This window comes from Bos javanicus, chromosome 13 (genome assembly GCF_032452875.1).
Source record: "Bos javanicus breed banteng chromosome 13, ARS-OSU_banteng_1.0, whole genome shotgun sequence".
NCBI lineage: Eukaryota > Metazoa > Chordata > Mammalia > Artiodactyla > Bovidae > Bos > Bos javanicus.
In genome coordinates, this window is record NC_083880.1 from 52,825,205 (window position 1) to 52,847,985 (window position 22,781).

The window sequence follows — 22,781 nt, forward strand, 5'->3', positions numbered from 1 at the left end:
TAGGGATGCTAGTGACATTGTGATGGAACAACAATAACGAAAAAGGCAATTGCTGTCTAGACTGCTGGGGCAGATGGTGCTGCAGATTTGTGAGGAGTCTGACCCATGAAGCTCTCTATGGGGTCCCAAGGGAAGACCCATCTTCCTCATCCACTCATCTGCCTCTCCTTGCCTGCCAGCCCCTCATCCCTAGATTTGTGCTATCTGGCTCTGGCTGCCTCCACCCTGGGCTGAGGTTGGTGTGGGTAGGGACAGGCTTGGAGTCAGCCCCATACTTCCAGCACCAGTGCTGAGGAAGGGACAGAGTGGCTCCAAGTGCCTCCCACAGACCTTTGAGAGCCCACATGCCTGCATTCCTGAGAGGCAGCCTGGGAGCAGAGCCTGCTGCCAAAAAAATGAGGCATCCTCATTATCAACTCTTGGGAAGATGCTGCTGCTGGGTATGGACTGGCCAGATGTCCTGGAAAGGGCCCTGAGGTCTAGCCTTTGCTCTGGCAGTATTTGGCAATTCTTTTCTCTCTGGGTCTCAGTTCACTCATGTGTGAAATGGAAGGGCATGAAAGCTTGAGACCAGGTTTCTAAGAGTCTTCACTTCTGTAACTCTGGGGTCTAGAGTCAGGAGATGCATGTGAGTTATGCCCATTTCTGATTTGCCCTACAAATGTGTCTGGGGGCTGGGCTGTGGGTTCCCTGAAGGCAGGACCCAGACCTTGAGGTCTTCTGTGATTCCTGAGCCTAGCACAGCCCAGGACACAGCAGATGTTCAAAGCGAGTGAGCTGAAGAGCCCTCCAGCTGCTCCTCAGCTGGCATTCCCAGTGGGTCTAGAGCTGCAGCCAAAGAAGCCACAGGGCAACGTGCCCGTGGATCCTTCCAGAGAGGGAGCAAGGACATGCTTTGCTGCGCCACTGGCAGGATCGTAGTTCCCTGACTGGGGATTGAACCTGTACCCTCGGCAGGGACAGCATGGAGTCCTAACCACTGGACCACTGGGATTTCCCAAGGACACTGCTCTGAGCAGAACTCTTGGCTGATCCTTTTGGTAGAGGCTGGAGCCGAGCTGAGCACTGTGCTTGTCCTGTCGGCAGACAGGGCTTTCCCTGTGGTCAGGGAGGGCTGGACTAGCATGGAGCAGCAGCCCCTTCAGCATCCCTTTACCTCAAGGGTCAAGGTGGGGTTGTCCAGGATGATGTCCCTCTCCACCACCACCTCAGGCTCATCGGTGACCTGGCACACGGCTGTGGTCCGGATCATGTTGTCCGCCTTCAGGTACTTCTCGTACTGAGCATATGCGATCTTTACAGGGTGCTCTATTTCTGGAAGAAGAAACCAGGGAGCAGCGTGAGAGGTGGGGTTGGCTTCTGAAACCTTAAAAGCTGATGCCAAGCCGCGTCAGTGTGGGCTGGCTGGGAGTACCTGGAGCCCAGGCTTGCCTGAATCTTCCCTACCAGGCCCTGGGGGAACACCCGCCTGCTCCACACCAGCTGCAGAGCGGGGGCCCTGGGACCAGGATGCCAGCTGGCTGGGCGGATTCCAGGAGGAGGAGCTCATGGGGGCTCAGACTTCCTCCCTGTCCTGGTAAATATCAGAGGGCGAATTTCCATCTAAGGGGCAGGGAAGAATATGAGTATTAACTCATTGCCCAATAAAGAAAACAGTAATGATGATAGCATGATAATAACTAGCAAGGGAAGCCAGGGGCTGTCTACGTAAGAGCTTGGTCCTCTCAGGTGACTGTATAGCCTGGGATCCTATTGCAACAGCATTGGAACCACCACCCTACTTCTGGTGTCTCCTGCTTCTAAGTCACCCGCATGCACCAGTCAGGTGGGCTTTAGAAGCACTTTCCCCTCAGATCATGTCACTCTTCTGTGTCACCTGAAAAATCTCCTGTGGTCCCTCGCTGCCCCAGGAATAAAGTTCAGACCCCTCAGTATGGCCCTGTGTCACTCTCTTCCTCAAAAGAATGTTCCTTCCCACAGTTCTCTTTGTCCTTTTAACAACACAGGTGCCTTACCACCTCCATGCTCTGAGTCACAAGGTCCCCTCAGATGGAGAGGCCTTCCCCAGCATTTCTCCGTTTCTCAAGCTTCAAGGCCCCCCTCTGACTCATTGGGCAAGCAAGGGTGGGGGGCTCGCCTGCCTCTGGGTGGTCTCCCCCTCCCTCATGCAGTCATGCTAGGTGGCTGGGGGGTGCCCGGCACCTACAGGTCACACACTCCTTGAGGTGAGGCTGTAAGGAGGGAGCTGTCTCTGTTTTTAGCACTGGAGGGATTTACCCAGCCTGCCCCAAATATGGAGACGACAGGCCCTGGCATCAGCTGGTCCAGCTCCCTTGAACAGTGAACCCTGAGGCTCAGGAAAGGAGGGAGACTTAACAGAGTCATCCAGAGAGTAGGTGATGACGTCAGGACTCCAAGACCATTTTGCCTGTTTCCTCCTGCCTTCCCATTTAACTCTGTTGCTTCTTGCAGAAGTACAGTTTTTTTTAAAAGCATTTCCCTCACATAAATTATTTTTGTCCTACAAAAATAGCTCTTCCCTTGAGCTTTGAAGGTAAATAACAGCCAGCCGGGTGCTTTTGTTATAGGGAAGATTTCTGCTCAGTTCTGCCAGAAGACAGGTTGCTAGGGGATGCTGCCTCTGACAGGTGTGATAGCTTTCAGTTTTTCTGCAGACAAAATTTTTTCAAGATGGGCTATATAAGTAATCAGTTTTTATTAGATCCTTATGTGAAGCAAATAGCCACCCCACCCTTATTAATCTGCTTTGTACGTCTAGACTTTCCATAACAGCTTGAAGGATTTTGCCATCTTGGGCACACCTGCCTGCTAATCCTTCCACAGCCCCAGCCTCTCTCTGCTCCACCTTGTTCCCCTCCCATCTGTGCTACCCAGGAGAACCAACTCACTCTTCCTCCCGGAAGCTCAGGCCTCCAAGAAAACCCATCACTGTCACTGGAAATCAAGGAACTTCACCCACCCACTGGCAGCTGTGGGGGAACACTGGTGGGAATTCAAGCCCTCATGGTATATTGCAACCCCTCTAGGGTCAAACCGGGAAAGTGATTCATTGTGGGATGGGGGTAAGGTAGGGTGGGAGCTGGAAAGGGGAAGGGGTCGCAGCAGTAAAACCGAGAAAATGGGTGGTGGCACTGGATTTCACATCAGGAATTCCAGGACCAGGATCTGGCATTGCCACCTAGTAGCTATGACACTTAATCTTTTAAGTGAATCACAATCTCTCCAAGCCTCAGTTTCTGGCTCTGTAAAAGGAATGCTGAAATCTGTTCTTGTAGAAGGTCAAATGTGATAGTACATAAGAGTATATAAGGAGCACTCTGCACACTGGGCAAAATGTATGTAAGGGGTATTGTGGTTTGTCTTTAACTGCCAAAGTCCTCTTCCTTTCTCCTCCAGGGCATGAAAGTATTTTGGTTGGCACCACCCCCACTTGCACTGCTCACCCTGTGCTGTTTCCTTCCTTAATCAGTTGATTTGGTTCCAATAGGAACTCTCCAACCCCAAGAGAATACCAGCTACCATGAGTGTGTGGCATCCCAGCAGCCTACAGGTTGAATTACCTTCTTCGGGATTCAGGGATTTAGTGACAGAGTCCTTCCACACCTCGTGTACAAGTGTGCCGTTATAGACGATGGTCCAGGCTGTCATATTCACTGTCACTGTCTTTGTATCACTTGTTAGGTTTTTGAGCATTAGGATCAGGTTGACTTCTTTGCCCACTGTCAGTACACCAGCGACCTTGAACCTCCCAGAGATGCTAGGCTCCCGTTCCTCTCTTGCCAGGCTGCTTGCAGATGTTGCACTAAATGACATTGTGGGTTTAAGTTTCATCAAAGCCTTTTCAAATACTTGTCTTTCCTGGCTGGAACCTGTGTGGTGGGAAAAGAGAGAAGTATCTCAGAGATGCGGTGGCAACGTGAACAAAGAACAGTGCCCTGCCTGGAAAGGTGGCCTGGAACTAACACTGGTTCTGCTGCTTGCGCAACGATTCTAATCCAAGCAAGTGTCTGACCTCCTCCAGGTCTCCATTTCACCCTCCTTAACATATGTCTGACCTCCAAGCAAGTGTCTGACCTCCCTCAGATCTCCATTTCATTCTCCTTAACATGAGGCTCACAGCCCAGCTCTTCCAATCAGCTCAAATTTCCATCGAGCTGTAGGGAAAGCTGCATAAAATACATAGCTTGATATTTTGCTTAGGTTAATTAGGTTAGATCCCTTCCTTCCTTCACTCTCTCCATCTCTCCCTCCCTCCTTCCCTCCATTCCTTCCTCCTTCCCTCCTTTCTTTTAATAAAAGCTCCTTTGTGAGACTTAAAGAACAAAGCGTGTGTTAGTTGCTCAGTCATGTCTGACTCTTTGCAACCATGGACTGTAGCCCACCAGGCCCCTCTGTCTATGGAATTCTCCAGGCAAGAATACTGGAGTGGGTATCCGTTCCTTTCTCCAGAGGATCTTCCTGACCCAGAGATTGAACCCAGGTCTCCTGCATTGCAGGCAGATTCTTTAACATCTGAGCCACCAGGGAAGCCCAAAGAACAAACCGATAATTTAAAAAATAACAAGTCTGAGTTTAAAAAGATTAGAATGAGTTCATAAGTGAGAAAACTATGATTTAGAATTGCCTCACTGAAAAAAATTCCAAACCACTTTATCATGTTATTCTGTTTTATTTCTAATGATGCTTTGAGAATTAGAGAGTGGAACTTCTGTCTAGGTCAGTTGACAAGAACTTCCCACAGTTGGTATGGTTCCAGGTTATGACTAGTTTAAATTGTTGAGAGAGTTCAGGGTTCAAAAACACAAAGGTTGAACCACAGGATGGGTTCAGCCTTTGTTGTGGGTGCTGCTGAATGTGATACTATAAACAGTCCCCAGAAAGTGGCCAAGATTGTGGCCAAGAAACCATGGCTCTTGGGGCACTAAGAGCTGATAACCAACTCCAAGCCTCTGAGCCAGGGTAGACCACACAGTGCACATGAGTCTCCTTGCCTTGACTGGAAGATAGATCCACTAACGAGGCGAAGATATTGACTTTCCAGTAACATGGACAGAGATACTGAAAGAAGAATGACCATGTTTACCCTTCTGCCCCTAACGTCCCCTACAAACCTGTGAAATTTTAAGATGACTTATTAGAAGCACTTTATCATTTAGTGAAATCTTTCCTATAAGTTACATGTAACAACTGGCAGAGACCCCGAAGACATCTAAGCACATCATGTTAGAGTTAAGGTCCTAAAGAGGAGGAGTGTTTGGTCCAAGTTGTTGGTAATCTGAGAATTAGGGGTGGAAAGAGGGCCAGTCCCCAGAAGTTTAGACCTGAAGTCTAGTAGTTCCTCCCACACACCCCTGAAAAGAAGGCAGGCAGCCAAATTACCCGAGTTGATCGCTCCTGGTGGGCTGGGTTCCTTTTGGTGCCTTCCCATTCTCTAGCCGAGCTGTAAATCCACACCCAGGTCTGACGGCTGAGCAGGGAGCTGAGCCTCTGTGCCCAGAACCTCGAAGCAGTTGCGTTTGCACAATGAGGCTCAGAGCCTAGATACCTATATAGGTCACCTGCCGGGCTTACTCAAGACTAAGCTTCCTGCTACTGTTTTTTCCTTTGGTGTTGCTGTTGCGCAAATACTTAGCAACCCATTTTATGGGCTTTTCCTCCCTGCGGCCATCAGACACAAGCATCATTAGGTAAAGGAGACTGAGCAACAACAGGTGGAGTGATCAGTCCTGCTGTCACACAAGGGCTGGGGCATTGCCAGGGGTCTGGCAGGGATCCCTCCACCTGGCTGTGGCCCCTCCTCATTGCTCAGGAGGTTTGGCTGGGACAGCCAGAGCCCTCAAGAAGTGGAATTAAGGTGTAACACTCAGATAAGGGGCCCCACAGAATCACACAACTGTATAGACAGTGCGTTTTAAAAGTCACTTTGGGAGGTCATTCCAATGAGGCTGCAGATGTTCAAGTTGATAAAAATCATCACTATTTATTAAGTCCTCACTATGGGCCAGGCACTGCCCTTGATACTTTCTATACACTAGCTCATTTAAATCCCATTGAAGAGAGGCCTTGCTCTTCTCATTTTACAGGTGAGGAAGTGAGGGATCAGAGATGCTAAGAATCGTGCTTGAGGTTGCACAGCTATAAGGGGTAGGGCAGAGTTCACCTCCTGCCTGGGGTTATCAGTTCTTTGGCCCCTACTCTGGTTTCTACATCAGAACACTTTTGAGAATGCTTGTCACACTCAAGCCTGACCCCCAGCCTGTGAGCTCTGGAGGGGCAGGCACCCATCTGCAGGGTGCTTCCTGGCCTCCTGGAGTTGAGCATGAATGGGCACTCGGGGAGGTCTCAGTACATGTTTACTGACTGAGAGAAAGGCCATCTGACCCCAGTGGGAGGAATGGGCCGCAGAGGTACACTGGGGTCTAACGGAAAGCACCAATCTCATTACTCTGATGCCTCCAAAGGACCCACACCCAGCAGCTCATCCACCTGGACTTGGAGCCTACCCCCTGCTCAGCTCTCCTCTTTTGTATACGGCAGCCAGCAGCAGCAGCCATCCAGGGCACCGAACTGTGGGGTTTACTTTAGGGTGCACATGGGTACCTTCTCGAGAGCACTTTTCTTGACACCTCAGAACCAGCAGTGAGGACCCGCTAAAGCAACTATTCCAAAGCGTTTAGAGTGACACGTCGATCCCATTAAGGAGCGACTGGCCTGCTAGAGCAAGCATTAATTCACTGCGGCCTATTTCTAAAATGAACATCACCTTCAAATGTAGAATTTTGTCACTATTGAGATTCCTCAGAGATATTAATTTGCTAACACTGAAAGCAACTTCTGAAACAGAGAAACACGTAATTTGTGTTAAACGTGGCCTCCTACCAGCTTCTAGGTGACTTTAGGGGGATCAGCACTCAAGTGGATGCTGACGATTTCAGGGACTCGGGCATTGTCCTCATGGTGTAGGAGGTGTCTGCACCTCATCTGGCTTTCAGGGAGCCCACTGAAGCAGACAAAGCAGTCCCCATGTCTCTGGGGACTGTCCGTTTCTTTTTTCAGAGGATGTTTCCTGCTTTCGCTTCTTAGAGGCAAGGGGAGTGGACTGACAGAGACCCTAGGGGGTCTTCTGTGGGGGCCATGTTTCTCCCTGTGATGTACAGTCATGGTGCTGTCATCCTAATGGTGCAATTGGCAAAGGGACACAGCTGGAGACGAGCTAGACTGACAGCTGCCTGAGTCCTTCAGCACATTTCCGCTGGCACTGTGTCTGCCCCTGATGGTTTTGTCCCCACAGGAAACAGTCTGGGGAACTGGGCATTAGATGCCAGGGAGCAATCCTAATATTCAGGCACAGCTGGCTGAGAAAGCGGGAGGAGCATGAGCAAGTTTTCCTTCTCCGGCCTCAAAGCTGTCTTCCCACCGTCAGGCCCTGGGTGGCACAGCCCATCAAAGCCCCTCCTACCTTCTGGATACTTGTACTTTTCGGTGACATCCATGCGAGAGTTGCTGCCCACCGCCTTGGTACTGATGTACTTGCCGACGCTGTGAGTGTCTGAGGAATTCTTCTTCAAGGCACCGTTCGACTCGTAGATCCATGTGATGCGGTCGGCATTGACCTCCGCAAAGATGAAGGGCATGTCGAAGTCCCAGTCCACATTACCCTCTCGGATAGCGATCACCGAAGCAGGGCCGCACTGGAACACCCCTGGGGGCCAGGGTGCAGAGGTTGGATGTGTGCCAAAGCAAGGCCCCTCTGCAACAGCCCGCCTCATAGCCTGCTTCTCTGGGGGCCCTGCCCACCGCCCAGCTCCCCTGCCTCTACCGCAAACTCCTTCAACCCTGACTGTCTGCTCTCCTCTTGGGGCACTCAGCAGGACCCTCTGGGGCTACCGTTATCTTGTGCAATAGCACTCTGGTCAGACTCCAGCTCCACAGAAGACGGCCCACTCCCACATTCTGTAGGTGCATAATTGGTGCTAACTCCCTGCCCTCAGTCTGTTTCCTAAAGAGGAAAGTCTGACTGTCTTGTGCTCAGGGCTGCCTCTTTTCTACTCTGCAAATCATTCTTCCCAAATCACCCCCCGATTTTGGAAGACTTCTCTGCAAACCCAGCCTACAGAGATGTCCTGCTTCTTTGGGCCCCCAAGCCCTGACCATCACCTCCCTTCTTGAGCACTCAGCATAGCTAGCTCAGACAGCTAGGTAGGTAGGTGGGTGGATACATAGAGAGATGGACAGATAGGTAGATAGATTCATAGATGGATGGGTGGATGGAAGGACATAGATGTAGATACAGGTATAGATACACAGATACAGTTTTCTTCATGAAGTGCCCAGATGAAAAAGTAAGTTACAGCAGAATAGAAGAATATTATTCCATTTGTGTTTATAAAACAAACACACATTTATAAACCTGAAACAGTGACAGTGACTTTCAGCTTTTTTTTTTTTTTTTTACCATGATCTCTAGAAATAAGATTTTACATCATGGCACATATATGGTCCTGAAACAAAAATTCCACAGGAAAATTCTTATTCTTAATGTCCAATACACTCTGATAGTTTCTTTTTCTTTCCTTTCCTCACTTCTTTCCATGCTATTCTATTTCATTTCTTAAAACAATGGTCACAACCCATTAACTTGATTTCATAACCACTAATGAGTTGCAGTGAGAAGTTTAAATAGTGGCCTAGAAAATATCTGGAAGTTACCCTCCTCACACCCAAATTCCCTGAATCTCATTGCTTCTGGTATAGATGTTGCAGCAAGGGAGGGGGGTAAGACTTCATTTTCATTGTAAATCATTTTGGAATGATTTGAATTTTTTTTAACCATTCTTAACCATGCATATATGACTTTTATAATTTTTTTAACTTTGAAAGAAACAACTGAAAATGAAGGTAATGGACAAGAATGCTCTGGAGATCAGGGGAGGGACGAGGAAAGGTTCCTGGAGAGCCCAACGCCTGGTATCTGATGGGAGAGTGGCCATCAGGGGCGGGGAAGGGCCAGCCTGCGAGAAGGAGAGCTCAGCCTGGCGGGGGACACCCAGAAGGTGAGAGGGGTGCTGGGGGCCATGAGCACAGAGGCCTGGAGCTGAGCCAGGGAATCTGGGCTAAGTCCCAAGGCAAAGGGAAACGGAAGGTTTCTGTGCTGGGAGGGATGGGCTACTAGAGGCTGTGTGGGAGAATCACTGTTGGCAGGGGACCTGTTACTCTTCCCTATTACCGGGCATGGGCCAGGGCCTTTGCAGCAGTTGTGTGGGAGCAGGGATGTCAGTCATTTAAACAGCAGCCTGAACCAAGCCAATTAAGAGGAAAATCTACTTTGAAAATACTTTTGTTTTAATCCCTCTCTGTGCCCCCAAAGGCAGAGAAGATTTAGGTGATCTTGCTGTGCCGCTTCCCACCATTGTAAAGATTGAGAGGTCATGACTTAGAGCCAAACCCAGAGAAGGGGGGCACCAGTAGGCTGACAGAGGATTGGTTACCTTGGCTTCTCTCCTGAGGGGTGGCGTCCAGAACCTGCCATCCATTGTACGAAGGGCCCAGGTCAGACCGCACAAACCAGGCTTCATTCCAGACGTGGAAATTCCTGCAGACAGAACCACAGGCTGCAGAGCGTGGCCAAGGCCGCTCAGCAGAGGAACGGTGAAGCGCCACACCTCTGACCTGACGGTGCAGCGCCCTCGCACTCAAGTGAGTTTACTCTGGGCCAGCTATTGTGCTAGACCTCCGAGAGCACCGTCTCCTTAAATTCTCACAGCACGGTTAAGGGGGTACTCTTTTTATGCTCATCTCATAAAAGGGGAAACTGAGGCTCAGAGAAGCCAAGCAGCTAACAATGCAAAGTCAAAGTGTGGCCCCAGATATGCCTAACTCCGAAATCACCATGTTCTCCTGCCTTTCTGAGAAGCAGAGTGGATCTAGGTTAGAGCCAAGACCCAGTGAGCAAACCCACACAGCTTTCTCTTGTGCATCCTGTTGGGGTACACTACTGTATTTCATGTGGGGTGAAAATGAATGGGGTGCAGCAAGATTAACAGGTCTGGCTAAGAGCCACAGAGCCCTGCAGTTGAGATCTGGATAGAAGAATGCACACACCAGTCCTAAAATATTCATCAGTGGAGCCCCCCCATCTCCCAATCTGCATGTTCTCAGTCATTGGTCCCCTCCCTCACCAGGTGTAAACAGTTATCCAGAGCTTTCTTCATTCTTTATTCTGCCCTCTATTCTCCTCCTCTCCAATCCCACAACAACTACATTAGCATTGGCAGTGTTGGGTCCAACTTGGAAGAAAATGTAAGTCTGACATAAATTCAAGTTCTATTCAACTTGAAAAACATTTTTTTTTTATATTCATGAGGTGGAAAAGATAGTTTTAAGCAGAGAACCAACTTCAGAATGATACATATGACTAGGTAAAAATATTAAGCTTTCATATACCAAGTAAACAAAGAGACTATCGTTCTGTTTCCAGCATAGAAGAATAAACTCATAATGAATGGATAGTCTCTTATGCAAAAACAACACACTGACAAAAGATAACTATCAGAGAGTAGACAGAGTAGGAGGATTTTGGAAGGGTGTCAAACTTTGAGGAAGAGACTAGCATGGAGGAAGTTGTGCTTTGGTGACCTTGCTCCTAAGGACAAGCTGCAGTAGATGTACAGAGCAGGGCAGTAAAAATTCCAACAGACAGTCCACATCTTTCTGACCTGAGGAGTTAAGAAACAAACCCTGGGTTAACTAGAATCACTAGAGAGTGTGGCAGAAGTCTTGGAAAGGAGAGTCAGAAAGCGGAACCTAGATTTGTATATTAACTCCGCCTAAGCTTCTGGGTGACCCCTGAGCTAGGCATATACAAGGCAAACCACAAACAGTCCAGATAAAAGTTTTAAGAATGAACTGAAACTTGAGCTGCTGCCTACCACAGGTGAGACAGAGTTTGCAGTTTGAGTCTACCCCAGGTAGGCTCCTAAGACAAAATGCAGAATCAAGACAGCCAATGACCAGGATACAACCCCCAATTAATGAACATCCAAAGAACCAGAAAAATGTCACTTATCCTCAAAGCAAAAGACAATCAACAGAAATTAACCCTTAGATAATCCAGATGTTAGAATAAATAAAGAATAAAACTTTAAAGCAGTTATGATAATTATGATCAATGGAATAAAGGAAAATATGCTCATAACAAATGAAAAGAGGGAACCTCTTAGCAAAAAAATAGAAAATATAGAAAAATAACCAAATGGAAAATGTTAACTGGAAAAAAAGACCTGAAATTAATTCAATGGATGGCTTACTAGCAGAACAGAGATAACAGAGGAAAGAGTAAACTTGAAGACAGATCAGTATAAATTATCCAGTCTGAAGAAGAGAGAGGAAAAAAGGTTGAAAAAATCAATAAAATAGGGAAAATATATGCAACATGTATACCAGACACTTACTATAAAGAATATTATAAAGTATTTACAAATCAATAAGATACAAAAGAACCTGTTCCCAGGTGGCTCAGTGATAAAGCCAGATTCTCCTATCTGCAATGCAAGAGACACAGGTTTGATCCCTGGGTAAAGAAGATCCCCTGGAGAAGGAAATGGCAACTACTCCAGTATTCTTGCCTGGGAAATCCCATGGACGGAGGAATCTGGTTGGCTGCGGTCCTTGGTGTCACAAAAAAGTTAGGAACTAAACAACAACAGGACACAGAAGAAGTCAAGCACACCAGTAATGGGCAATGCGCAGGCAGTTTTCATAAGCAATAAAAACGATCACTAAACATATGAAAATAGTTTTAGCTCCACCACAATGAAAAGAAAATTAAGGCTGATTTGTGTTGTTGTATGGCAGAAAACAAGATAACATTGTAGAGCATTTATCCTCCAATAAAAAATTATAATGACAAAGAGATATTATCATACCTATGAGACTGACAAAGATGAAGGCATAGGATGATACCCATTGCTGTGTGGGAAAACAAGCACTATCATACGCTACTGGTGGGAGTTTAAATGTGTATGACATTTGTGAAAGGCAATTTGGTAATCAGTGTGAAAAATCTTTAAAAATCTACATACCCACTGAACCAGTAATTCTACTTCTAGAAGTTTCTCCTATAAAAACCCTCAGATACATGCACATGGATGTACACGGAAAAATGTTCACTGAAACATTGTTTGTAATAGCAAAAATAATGGAGGAGAAGTTTACCAATAAGGAGATGGTTAGATAAATTGTGACATAACCATCCAAAGGAATATCATGCAGCCGTCCAAAAGAATGAGCAAAATCAATCTAGCATTTACATAGAAAGATGTCTAAATTATATCACCAAGTAAGAAAAATTACAAGAGCATGTATGTGTATGCATAAGCTTATAAAAATATATACTGATATGATGAACCTATTTTGATTTAGAAAATATATATTATTGAGATTTCTTACAATTATGAAAAAAAAAGTCATCATAAAAAAAGTAGTGGAAGTCCCCCGTAATTCCATTATCTTAGATAACCACAGTTTAAGTAATGGTTTGGTGTAAGTATTATGCATATGGACAGATTTTGGTGCATATGAACTAAGTTGTACATTATTTATTTCTGCAATGTTTTCATTTTCTATAATGAAAATTACTTATTACTTCTATAATTCTGTAATTACAAAATATGTGTGTTAAGTTGTTTCAGTCGTGTCTGACTCTGTGTGACCCCATGGAGTTTAGCCCACCAGGCTCTTCTGTCCATGGGATTTTCCAGGCAAGAATACTGGAGTGTGTTGCTATGCCCTCCTCCAGGGGATTTTTCCAACCCAGGGATTGAACCCACATCTCTGAAGTCTTCTGCATTGGCAGGCAGTTCTTTACCACTAGCGCCACCTGGGAACCTCTAATTACAAAATAAATGAATATTTTAAAATATGTATATTATATAAACACTAATTGCTAACACAGTTAAGTGTCAACACAGAATAATACTAAGTGTCTGTGTTATATCTTAATCTTCACAGTGTTCTTATAAGGGAAGATAAGAATAAGTGTTATCCTCTTTCAACAATTATGGAAACTGAGGCATAGAGAAGTGAAGTGACTTGTTTAAGGTCTCAAAGTCAGTAAATAGGCAGAATGGGATTTTAACCCAGGCAGAAGGGCTGCAATGTCCATGCTTTTAACTACCAAACATTCTCTCTAAATTTTAATTTATTGATACAGGAAGATATTAAATGTTGTAAAACAGACCATTTAATTTGGTCCCATTTGGGTAATGATTACTCAACACACATATATCTGATGTGTGTGAGTATAAACAGCATGAATGTCTGGAAGGCTCTAACTCATAATATTATTAGCGTTTTCTTTGGGTAGCTATATTACTATGACCCCCATTAATTTATTTTTTATTGTTTTATAATCAGGGAAAACTGTTTGCATTTTACATGTTGTAAAATGAAACTTGCAAGCCTTTCCGTAGGGACCAGATCCAGAGTTCTACACTATACAGTTGTCAGGAGTTAGAAGTGCTTCCTAAGTACTTATCAGGTGCACTATGACCCTGCTAGATTCTCCAGGGAAAAGGGAAAGAGCTAAAAAGTCAGTTCTAAAACAAGACAGAAGGGATAAGGCCATGAGAGGTGAACAGATAATGAAAAAAAATCAACCAATGATAGGAGTGGGAAGAAAGCAATCCCTTACTCACTACTGTAATGAAACATAGCTCATTACAAAATTTCTGGAAGGCAATAGCAATAGGTTCATAAGCATTTAAAATGTTCATTCTCTAACCTAGGATATACCATTTCTAGGAATCTTTCTCATAGGGCTAATCACTGACATGCTCAAGATTTCCATATAACAATGCCTGTTACAGTGTTATTTAAAGTAGGAAAAAAAGGGGGAATAGATAGGTAACATAAGGAATAGGAAACAGTTTACCATTATAGTGGGAAAAGAGATAATGGCTTTTAACATTCAATGGAATATAATACATTTAAAAATCTTATTTTTGAAGATTAATGACATTGGGAAAATGTTCATAATACTCTGTTTAGTCAAAAACACATGATTTTAAACTATGAAGTGGTTAGTTTCCAAGTATGGGGAAAAGCAGGATGTGTCTATTACATGCTCCGCCTTGTGCCCAAGTCTTATAAAATGCATGATCCCAATTCTATAAAAACAACAACTCATAAAAGATTGCATAGAAAACTATCAAATATTTAAAGTATGTGAACAATAGGATTATAGATGATTTTTACTTCTTTATATGTTTTGTGAGATTTCCTACAGTTGTAGGAGAAAAAAGTCATCAAAAAAATTATCTCCAGGCAGACCCACAAAATCTTTTTGGTGGGTTTTATTTTTTGTCGGTTATATTTTACCCAGGAGAAAGCAGGAGGAGTGTGGGAAGATGATCTTAGAAGGGTGAGAGGGCAAGAGAGGAAGAGAAAACATTTTGAGGAAGAAAAAAATCAAATTTCAGATTCATTTTGTTTCTGGCAGAGAACCTTAGGAGAAGGGTGAGTTGGTTAAGATATACAGGTGAGTGGCTATGTTTGAATATTTATTTGCAAGGCAAGAATTTAAGACAAAGTAGATAATAAGCACATCCTGGTTCCTCCCTTGTTTGAAAGCCAGCACTTTGCTCACACTTACTTGGGTGTATGTGCCTTTCAAGTGCATCATCAAGCATGTGCTGGTTTGTTTCTGGTTGTGTGTCACACTCTTTTCTACCTCCCAACCTTGGGTTCCGCTCCTGTCTTGAGGGTTTCCCCAGTAAGAGCACATAGAAGCGCAGACTGAAGCATTTATTTTACAAGAAGCTGATCCCTGCCCCTCCTTGCTCCTCCATTCAAATCAATTCTAATTCGACCTTTGAAGTTTCTAAACCACTGTCCCTAGAGACAGCAACTGAGTTATGCTGACATTTGAATTCATGGGGTTAGGGGACCCTCTCTAGAAGTGACCCAGATTTCCACCCCTTACACTCATAAAAGCTTATTTGTCTTTCCAAATGCAGTTCAGATACTAACTCCTTCAAAAAATCTTGACCTAACATACTCAAGAAAATTAGAGATGCCAAGGGAACATTTCATGCAAAGATGGGCTCAATAAAGGACAGAAATGGTATGGACCTAACAGAAGCAGAAGATATTAAGAAGAGGTAGCAAGAATACACATGGGAGAAGGCAATGGCACCCCACTCCAGTACTCTTGCCTGGAAAATCCCATGGATGGAGGAGCCTGGTAGGCTGCAGTCCATGGGGTCACCAAGAGTCAGACACGACTGAGCAACTTCCCTTTCACTTTTCACTTTCATGCATTGGAGGAGGAAATGGCAACCCACTCTGGTATTCTTGCCTGGAGAATCCCAGGGACGGCGGGGCCTGGTGGGCTACTGTCTATGAGGTCGCACAGAGTCGGCCATGACTGAAGCAACTTAGCAGCAGCAGCAGCAACAATATACAGGAAAACTGTACAAAAAAGATCTTCATGACCCAGATAATCATGATGGTGTGATCACTCACCTAGAGCCAGACATCCTGGATTGTGAGGTCAAGTGGGCCTTAGGAAGCATCACTACAAACAAAGCTAGTAGAGGTGATGGAATTCCAGTTGAGCTATTTCAAATCCTAAAAGATGATGCTGTGAAAGTGCTGCACTCAATATGCCAGCAAATTTGGAAAACTCAGCAGTGGCTACAGGACTGGAAAAGGTCAGTTTTCATTCCAATCCCAAAGAAAGGCAATGCCAAAGAATCTTCAATCTACCGCACACTTGCTCTCATCTCACACATTAGTAAAGTAATGCTCAAAATTCTCCAAGACAGGCTTCAGCAATATGTGAACCATGAACTTCCAGATGTTCAAGGTGGTTTTAGAAAAGGCAGAGGAACCAGAGATCAAATTGCCAACATCTGCTGGATCATCGAAAAAGCAAGAGAGTTCCAGAAAAACATTTACTTCTGCTTTATTGACTATGCCAAAGCCTTTGACTGTGTGGATCACCACAAACTGTGGAAAATTCTGAAAGAGATGGGAATACCAGACCACCTGACCTGCTTCCTGAGAAATATGTATGCAAGTCAGGAAGCAACAGTTAGAACTAGACATGGAACAACAGACTGGTTCCAAATAGGAAAAGGAGTACGTCAAGGCTGTATATTGTCACCTTGCTTATTTAACTTATATACAGAGTAATCATGAGAAACGCTGGGCTGGAAGAAGCACAAGATGGAATCAAGATTTCTGGGAGAAATATCAATAACCTCAGATATGCAGATGACACCACCCTTATGGCAGAAAGTGAAGAGGAACTAAAGAGCCACTTGATGAAAGTGAAAGAGGAGAGTGAAAAAGTTGGCTTAAAGCTCAATATTCAGAAAACTAAGATCAGTGTCTGACTTTGCTTTTTTGGATTCCAAAATCACTGCAGATGGTGACTGCAGCCATGAAATTAAAAGACTCTTACTCCTTGGAAGGAAAGTTATGACCAACCTAGACAGCATATTAAAAAGCAGAGAGATTACTTTGCCAAGAAGGTCCATCTAGTCAAGGCTATGGTTTTTCCAGTAGTCATGCATGGATGTGAGAGTTGGACTCTAAAGAGAGCTGAGGGCCAAAGAATTGATGCTTTTGAACTGTGGTGTTGGAGAAGACTCTTGAGAGTCTCTTGGACTGCAAGGAGATCCAACCAGTCCATCCTAAAGGAGATTAGTTGTAAGTGTTCATTGGAAGGGCTGACGTTGAAGCTGAAACTCCAATACTTTGGCCACCTGATGTGAAGAGCTGACTCATTTGAAAAGACCCTGATGCTGGGAGGGATTGGGGGCAGGAGGAGAAGGGGACAACAGAGGATGAGATGGTTGGATGGCATCACCAACTCAATGGATATGAGTTTGGGCAAACTCCAGGAGTTGGTGATGGACAGGGAAGCCTGGCATGCTGCAGCCCATAGGGTTGCAAAGAGTTGGACACAACTGAGCGACTGAACTGAACTGAACACACTCAGAGAGTGCCAACCCTACCTCTATGCTGTCTCTGATTTAACTTCTGTTCCACAATCACCCAGCTTCCTGTGCAGCTGGGAACTCCTCTAGTGAGGTTCGCATATCTCACTCTGCTTGCTGCCCAGTGTCCAGTGTGGGGTTTGACATGCAATTCATGCATCATGCTCTCTGAATTGAATTGTTCTGGAGCCCTGCCACTCTTGCAGCCTTGGTTTCCGTGCTGTGGGTCTAAGCAAGCTGCTCCAGCTACTTTGGGGACTGGCTAACTAGTAGTGGAGGCTGGTGGCCACGGAGAGATAGATGCCTTAGGAGTTAGGGCTCATGTAAGGGTGTGGGTTATGACAGTTCTTCTCCAGTACTGACCAACTCCACTTCCCTGACCACAAGAATGAGCAATCACCATTTGCCTTCCACCTCGGAGCTCTGTAAAGGCTACAAATAGAGTCAAATCTGTGACTTGAGAAACTGGGGGATCAAGTCAAATGAACCAGGAAAACAAGCCAGAAATGTCAAGATTAAGATAAAGTTGGCCAAACTTTTCTAAAATATTTGTTTTCAGGCTTCAGAGACCTCCTTCACAGTGGTACAGAGGGGAGCCGTAATAAAGAAGCTTTTCCCAGAGTGTCCTGACTCCAAAGAAGTAAAAACTCCGGAGCCTTGTGCCTTTTAAGTCAAACCACTGGCATGAGCAGAATGGCTTAGAAGAAAACAGACCCCACTGGATGCTATAATGTGATTCAAAGAGAGCTCCAGAAGAAATTGCTGAGGTCCCCTGACCTAGCCCTTCATTTTACAGACAGGAAACTGAGGTACAGAAAGTTAAGGAACTTACATAAAGTTAGACACTTATTGAGAGCACCCAAATGTCTCCAGTTGTTTACCAGTGCTTCTCCCTGGGCCTCTGGTTTCTCAGGCATGAGATAAGTGGGTCCCTCTCTAAGATCCCTCAGAGATCTTAAAGCTCTTTGACCTGGAATAGTCTTATTGACAGATACCTGTGTCCACCTCTAGCTTGGACACTATTTCAGTTCTACTTTGGGCAAATCGTTTCTCCCCACTGAACCCTGAGATAGCATCTAGTGTCATAGAAAATTTTCATTTGCCACCTAAGTGTGAACCAAAGAACCCAGATTCTTCAGCTGGTTGATGTCCAGCCACTGTCCCAACCCCTATTCTGGAAAATCTCAAGTTATGAGGTCAGATTTCTCAAACATCAGTCAGGAATAGTGATAACATTCTTTGGCATCTCTCTGGTGCTTCATAGTTTACAAAGTGGCCTGGGTTCAAATCCAGGCTCCATCGTTTCCAAGTTATCTGCCGTTGAATGAATGACACTATGTCTCAGGTTCCTCAGCTGTAAAATGGGGTGATCACAATAGCGCCTACTTCATTGTTTCTGGAGAGTACATGCAGGCATTCAGAAAGGGACCTGAAGCACAATTGCTCAGCAAATTATTGTTGCTGCTGTTTTTATTATTAAGCATTCTCAGGTGCTTAACCTCACTTGATCCTTACATTCTATTACTTTAGGCAAATCTGAACAAGGTTGTAAAAGCTTTTAACGTTTGCAACATACAGATTCAGATCGAAGAATTTCTGTCCAAACTCAAACTGTCCTTTTAATAATAGGCAAGGAAAAAACATAGGTTAGTAATTTCACTCCAGGCATAAAATGACTTGTGAGCTAATTCCCTCCAACCCCTGGCAGGAACCACTTTGAAGTGACTCTTGGGAGGTGTAGCTCTAACTCAAAAAGTAGGGTGAGCTGAAGAGTCACAGAATCAAAAAGTTGAAGAGGCTTAAGCGAACATCTAGTTCCAAGCCAACATTTACATTTCACTGATGGGAAAACTGGGGGCCAGAAAGATGGAGTGGCTTATACAAGTTCTAGAGCTAGATGGTGGTGGGACTGGAACTGGGGTTCAGGAATCCCTGTGTACACACCATCCAGTGCTGGTTCCCCACCCACAGTTGACAGGGAAGGGGGAGGAGGGGGAATGCTCAGCACCCACTGCTTTCTGAGGAGGGTTCTGATGAGGGACCCCTAGGAAAAATCAGAGTTTTACGGCCTGACACTCTGCAGCGAAGCCAACAGAAATGACAGTAGAGAATGTCTCCAGGGGTCCAGACTTGCCCCAAGGTGATTATATTTAGAATAAATTATGAAGCTAATGTGTAGCATGAACCAGTAACCAAGAGATCTCAGGTCTAATTCCAAATTCAGCTCAAAGGCCCCAACTTTCTGTTCCCAGGAGGTCTTCCTTGATGGATCCCTCTCTGAGTTCCCACAGTACTAACTGTCTGGCACACTGCATCACTGCTGCTGCTGCTGCTAAGTCGCTTCAGTCATAGACGGCAGCCCACCAGGCTCCCCTGTCCCTGGGATTCTCCAGGCAAGAACACTAGAGTGGGTTGCCATTTCCTTCTCCAATGCATGAAAGTGAAAAGTCAAAGTGAAGCCGCTCAGTTGTGTCCGACTCTTAGCGACCTCATGGACTGCAGCCTACCAGGCTCCTCTGTCCATGGGATTTTCCAGGCAAGAGTACTGGAGTGGGGTGCCATTGCCTTCTCTGACTGCATCACTAAATAGCCTCTAATGGCCTCCCCACTTTTTGTCCACTAACAGCACCAGAAATGCTCTCAGCAGAAGGACTGAGCCTTATGCTTTCTGACCCCTCTGCAGTTCCTAGTGTGCAGGATAATTACAGAAGGGTTAAGCCTAAGGGGACCACCCTTTCCCTCAAATCAGTCATCTTGTTGGAACAAGCATCTCTTTTTCTAAAGGAAGACAAAGCCAGGAATGGCATTGTCCCAAGGATCAGAAAAGGTTGCAATGGGATTTTGGATACAATAACAAAAGGAAAAAACAGGGAGAAGAAAAGACATTCATTTATGAGAAGTTGGAAAACAAAACCTCACGGTAAGTAGCAGCATCACTAGAGAGAACATTATGCATGTGTAGATTAAGGAAAAACATCTGAAATAAACTTTCTCTCCCCCATTAAACACTAGCATCCATGTGACCTTGGGTGAATTACATACGCGTCCCTCCCTTCAGAGGGGAGGGGATGCTTACAGTATTCAGTGCCATTATTGGTGTGGGCTGTTGTTTATTTGTTTTAATATCTCTTTCTGTTAATTTTAATATTCCATTGACTTTATTCTATTAGTTACCCTAAATACATTTCAGTAAAGTTGCATCTACTTATTCTGGGAATAATAAGCAATAAAGAATTTTTTATGCAGACTATCTCAAAGTTGAACATTTGGAAAAAAGATGACATCTGTTATTAAGTTATCTAGCCATGTATATGCATGTGAATGATTATTATATGTATATCCTTTGAGGATTCAAACAATGAATTATTGACATATGCATGTAGTACTTTATATACGTAGACATCTATGTGTATATACACATATAGACATAATTATTTTCATATAATATAATTCAAACAATGGATTATTGACATATGCATGTAGTACTTTATATACGTAGACATCTATGTGTATATACACATATAGACAATTATTTTCAGTTGCCATCTGGTAATAACTTGTCCTATGGTATAACCTTAAATAGCTGTAACCATATCTATTTTATGTATATAAGCAGCTATACAAAGTTATAGACATATGTCTGTAAGTTTTATTTTTATTTTTATTTTTTTTGTCTGTAAGTTTTAGATAAGCTACCTTCAGTTAGCATGTATTATATATTACACACATATATGCACATGTCATATTTATGGTTTAGAAATATATATATTTCCAGTTACATATAAAGTTTCTTATTTTCAGTTGAAATCCAGAATAAGCTAACATTTTATTCTATCAATCAAGGTACAAAGAAAGTGTATATATATATATATATATATATATATATGTATATATATATATGAGAAAATATGTCACTTTTCTTTAAGAAAGCCCGTTAAGTCATATGGGTTGCCTGAAATGACATACATTATTCTTCTTACTAGAAAATCAATGATTTCAATGTTTCTCTTCCAAAATATCATAGGGTCTAGGGGCCCCTATAAATTCAGGGCAGTTTCACAGAGCCCAGGAATCATATTTTTCACTGGTATCAGAGCTTTCATCTGGTGGCAAGATAAAATGGACCATCAGCATTTGCAGAACTCTGAGAAGGGTTATTTTGGGTCTTGCTAGCTTCGGCATTTCCTTTCTACACTTAATCTTAGCCAAAAGGCCAAGATATGACAGCATTTCCATTCTAAACCATGTGTTGACATGGTACTTGCCTCCTGATTCCTGTTGGGAGCTGGTCCCAGGAGCTGGGGAGAGCTAGGGAGAAGCTGCTCGGATTGGTGCTCAGAAAGGATCAGATACTCACCACACACTATCACTGCCTTTGTCCATGGGCCGTCCCAAGGGGTCGTAGTAGACATCCACACTGAGGTTTTGGTCTGTGTCATGAGCTGAGTTGAAGTTGGTGATCACTCGGGAGGGAATCCCCAAACATCGCAACACTGCAAGTCAAGGGCAGTCTAAGGACTCAAGGTGCAGTGGAGACAGTACCTGGGGGCCCCCCACTGCTGCCCACCCATCCAGCAAAGGCACACCTCATCCAGAATACCTGTGTTGAGGGTTCCAGCAAAGACCCAGCACTGGCCATATCGGACAGGCCTGAAGCCAGATCTTTGCCACTCCTTGAGGATTTCCACGCTGCCATTCCAGTTCCTAGGATCCCGGCCACCAGTGTAGCTACCGCTCCAGTTCCCAGAAATCACGCCACTGTCATCATTGCCATTGATCTGGGAAGGAATAAACCCCAAAGGAATCAGCACAGAGAGTGACAGGCAGAATTCAGGGGGCAAGGTAAGGAGTTAAAGAAGGGAGACTCCCTCAAGTCTCAGTGTCTTTCTGGGCAATTTGGATAATAATTGTGATAATGGGTATCAAGAAGTTTATGAATTTGAAAGTGCTTTCCTTAACAGGCCATGTTTGCCCCTAATTCACATGTCATTCCCAGCTCACAGAGAAAATGAAGGCTCCATGGCTTGTCAGTGATGAAGCAGGGGTAGAAAATCAGCTCACAGTCAATTCCTGGCCAGAACTTGCAGGCTGCTGCCGCCTGACTTGAAGATCCATAGTTTGAAGCTCTCTTTTGGTGTCCTGGTCTTCTAAAAAGATCACTTTAAAACTTTAGCAACTAACTTATTCTAGAAAAGAATAAAGATGGACTTCCGCTTTTCATCCATCCATTCATTTCACTCAGCTTAATGCATGATTCTTGTATTTGGGTGTTTTTGTGTGTGCTCAATCACATCTGACTCTGCAATTCCATGCCAGGCTCCTCTGTCCATGGGATTTTCCAGGCAAGAAGACTGGAGTGGGTTGTCATTCCCATCTGCAGGGTATCTTCCTGACCCAGGGATCAAACCCATGTCTCCTGCTTCTCCTGCATTGGCAAGCAGATTCTTTACCACTGCGTCACCTGGGAAGCCCTTGATTCTTGAATAAGTCACATGAAAAGAGCACTAGGCTAGAAATCAAGAGACCTGAATCTCTTAGTCTGAGTCTTTTAGAGACTCCTATTGAAATATTTAGGGACAAAATGATGTGATATCTGGAATTTATCACATAATCCATGGAGAAGGGGACACAAATGAAACAAGACTGGCCTTGGGTAGGTATGATGAAGCCGGTGACAGGCATACAGAAGTTCACTTTACTTTTTCCTCTACTTTTGTGAATGTCTGAACTTTTCTATAATAAAAAGTTAAAAGAGGG

At 44.6% G+C, this 22,781-nt stretch overlaps 1 protein-coding gene across 1 annotated transcript in view; it reads right to left on the reverse strand.

Annotated features, from left to right (window-relative positions):
• Positions 1 to 22,781, reverse strand: part of TGM3 (transglutaminase 3) — a 42,650-nt gene that overhangs the window by 3,149 nt on the left and 16,720 nt on the right. The window contains exons 6-11 of the mRNA XM_061436767.1: positions 21,625 to 21,802; positions 21,382 to 21,517; positions 9,510 to 9,613; positions 7,481 to 7,723; positions 3,582 to 3,890; positions 1,157 to 1,314 (exon numbers count right to left, since the gene is read on the reverse strand). Of these exons, the coding sequence (XP_061292751.1) occupies positions 1,157 to 1,314; positions 3,582 to 3,890; positions 7,481 to 7,723; positions 9,510 to 9,613; positions 21,382 to 21,517; positions 21,625 to 21,802 (1,128 nt within the window). The remainder of the gene's footprint in view (positions 1 to 1,156; positions 1,315 to 3,581; positions 3,891 to 7,480; positions 7,724 to 9,509; positions 9,614 to 21,381; positions 21,518 to 21,624; positions 21,803 to 22,781) is intronic.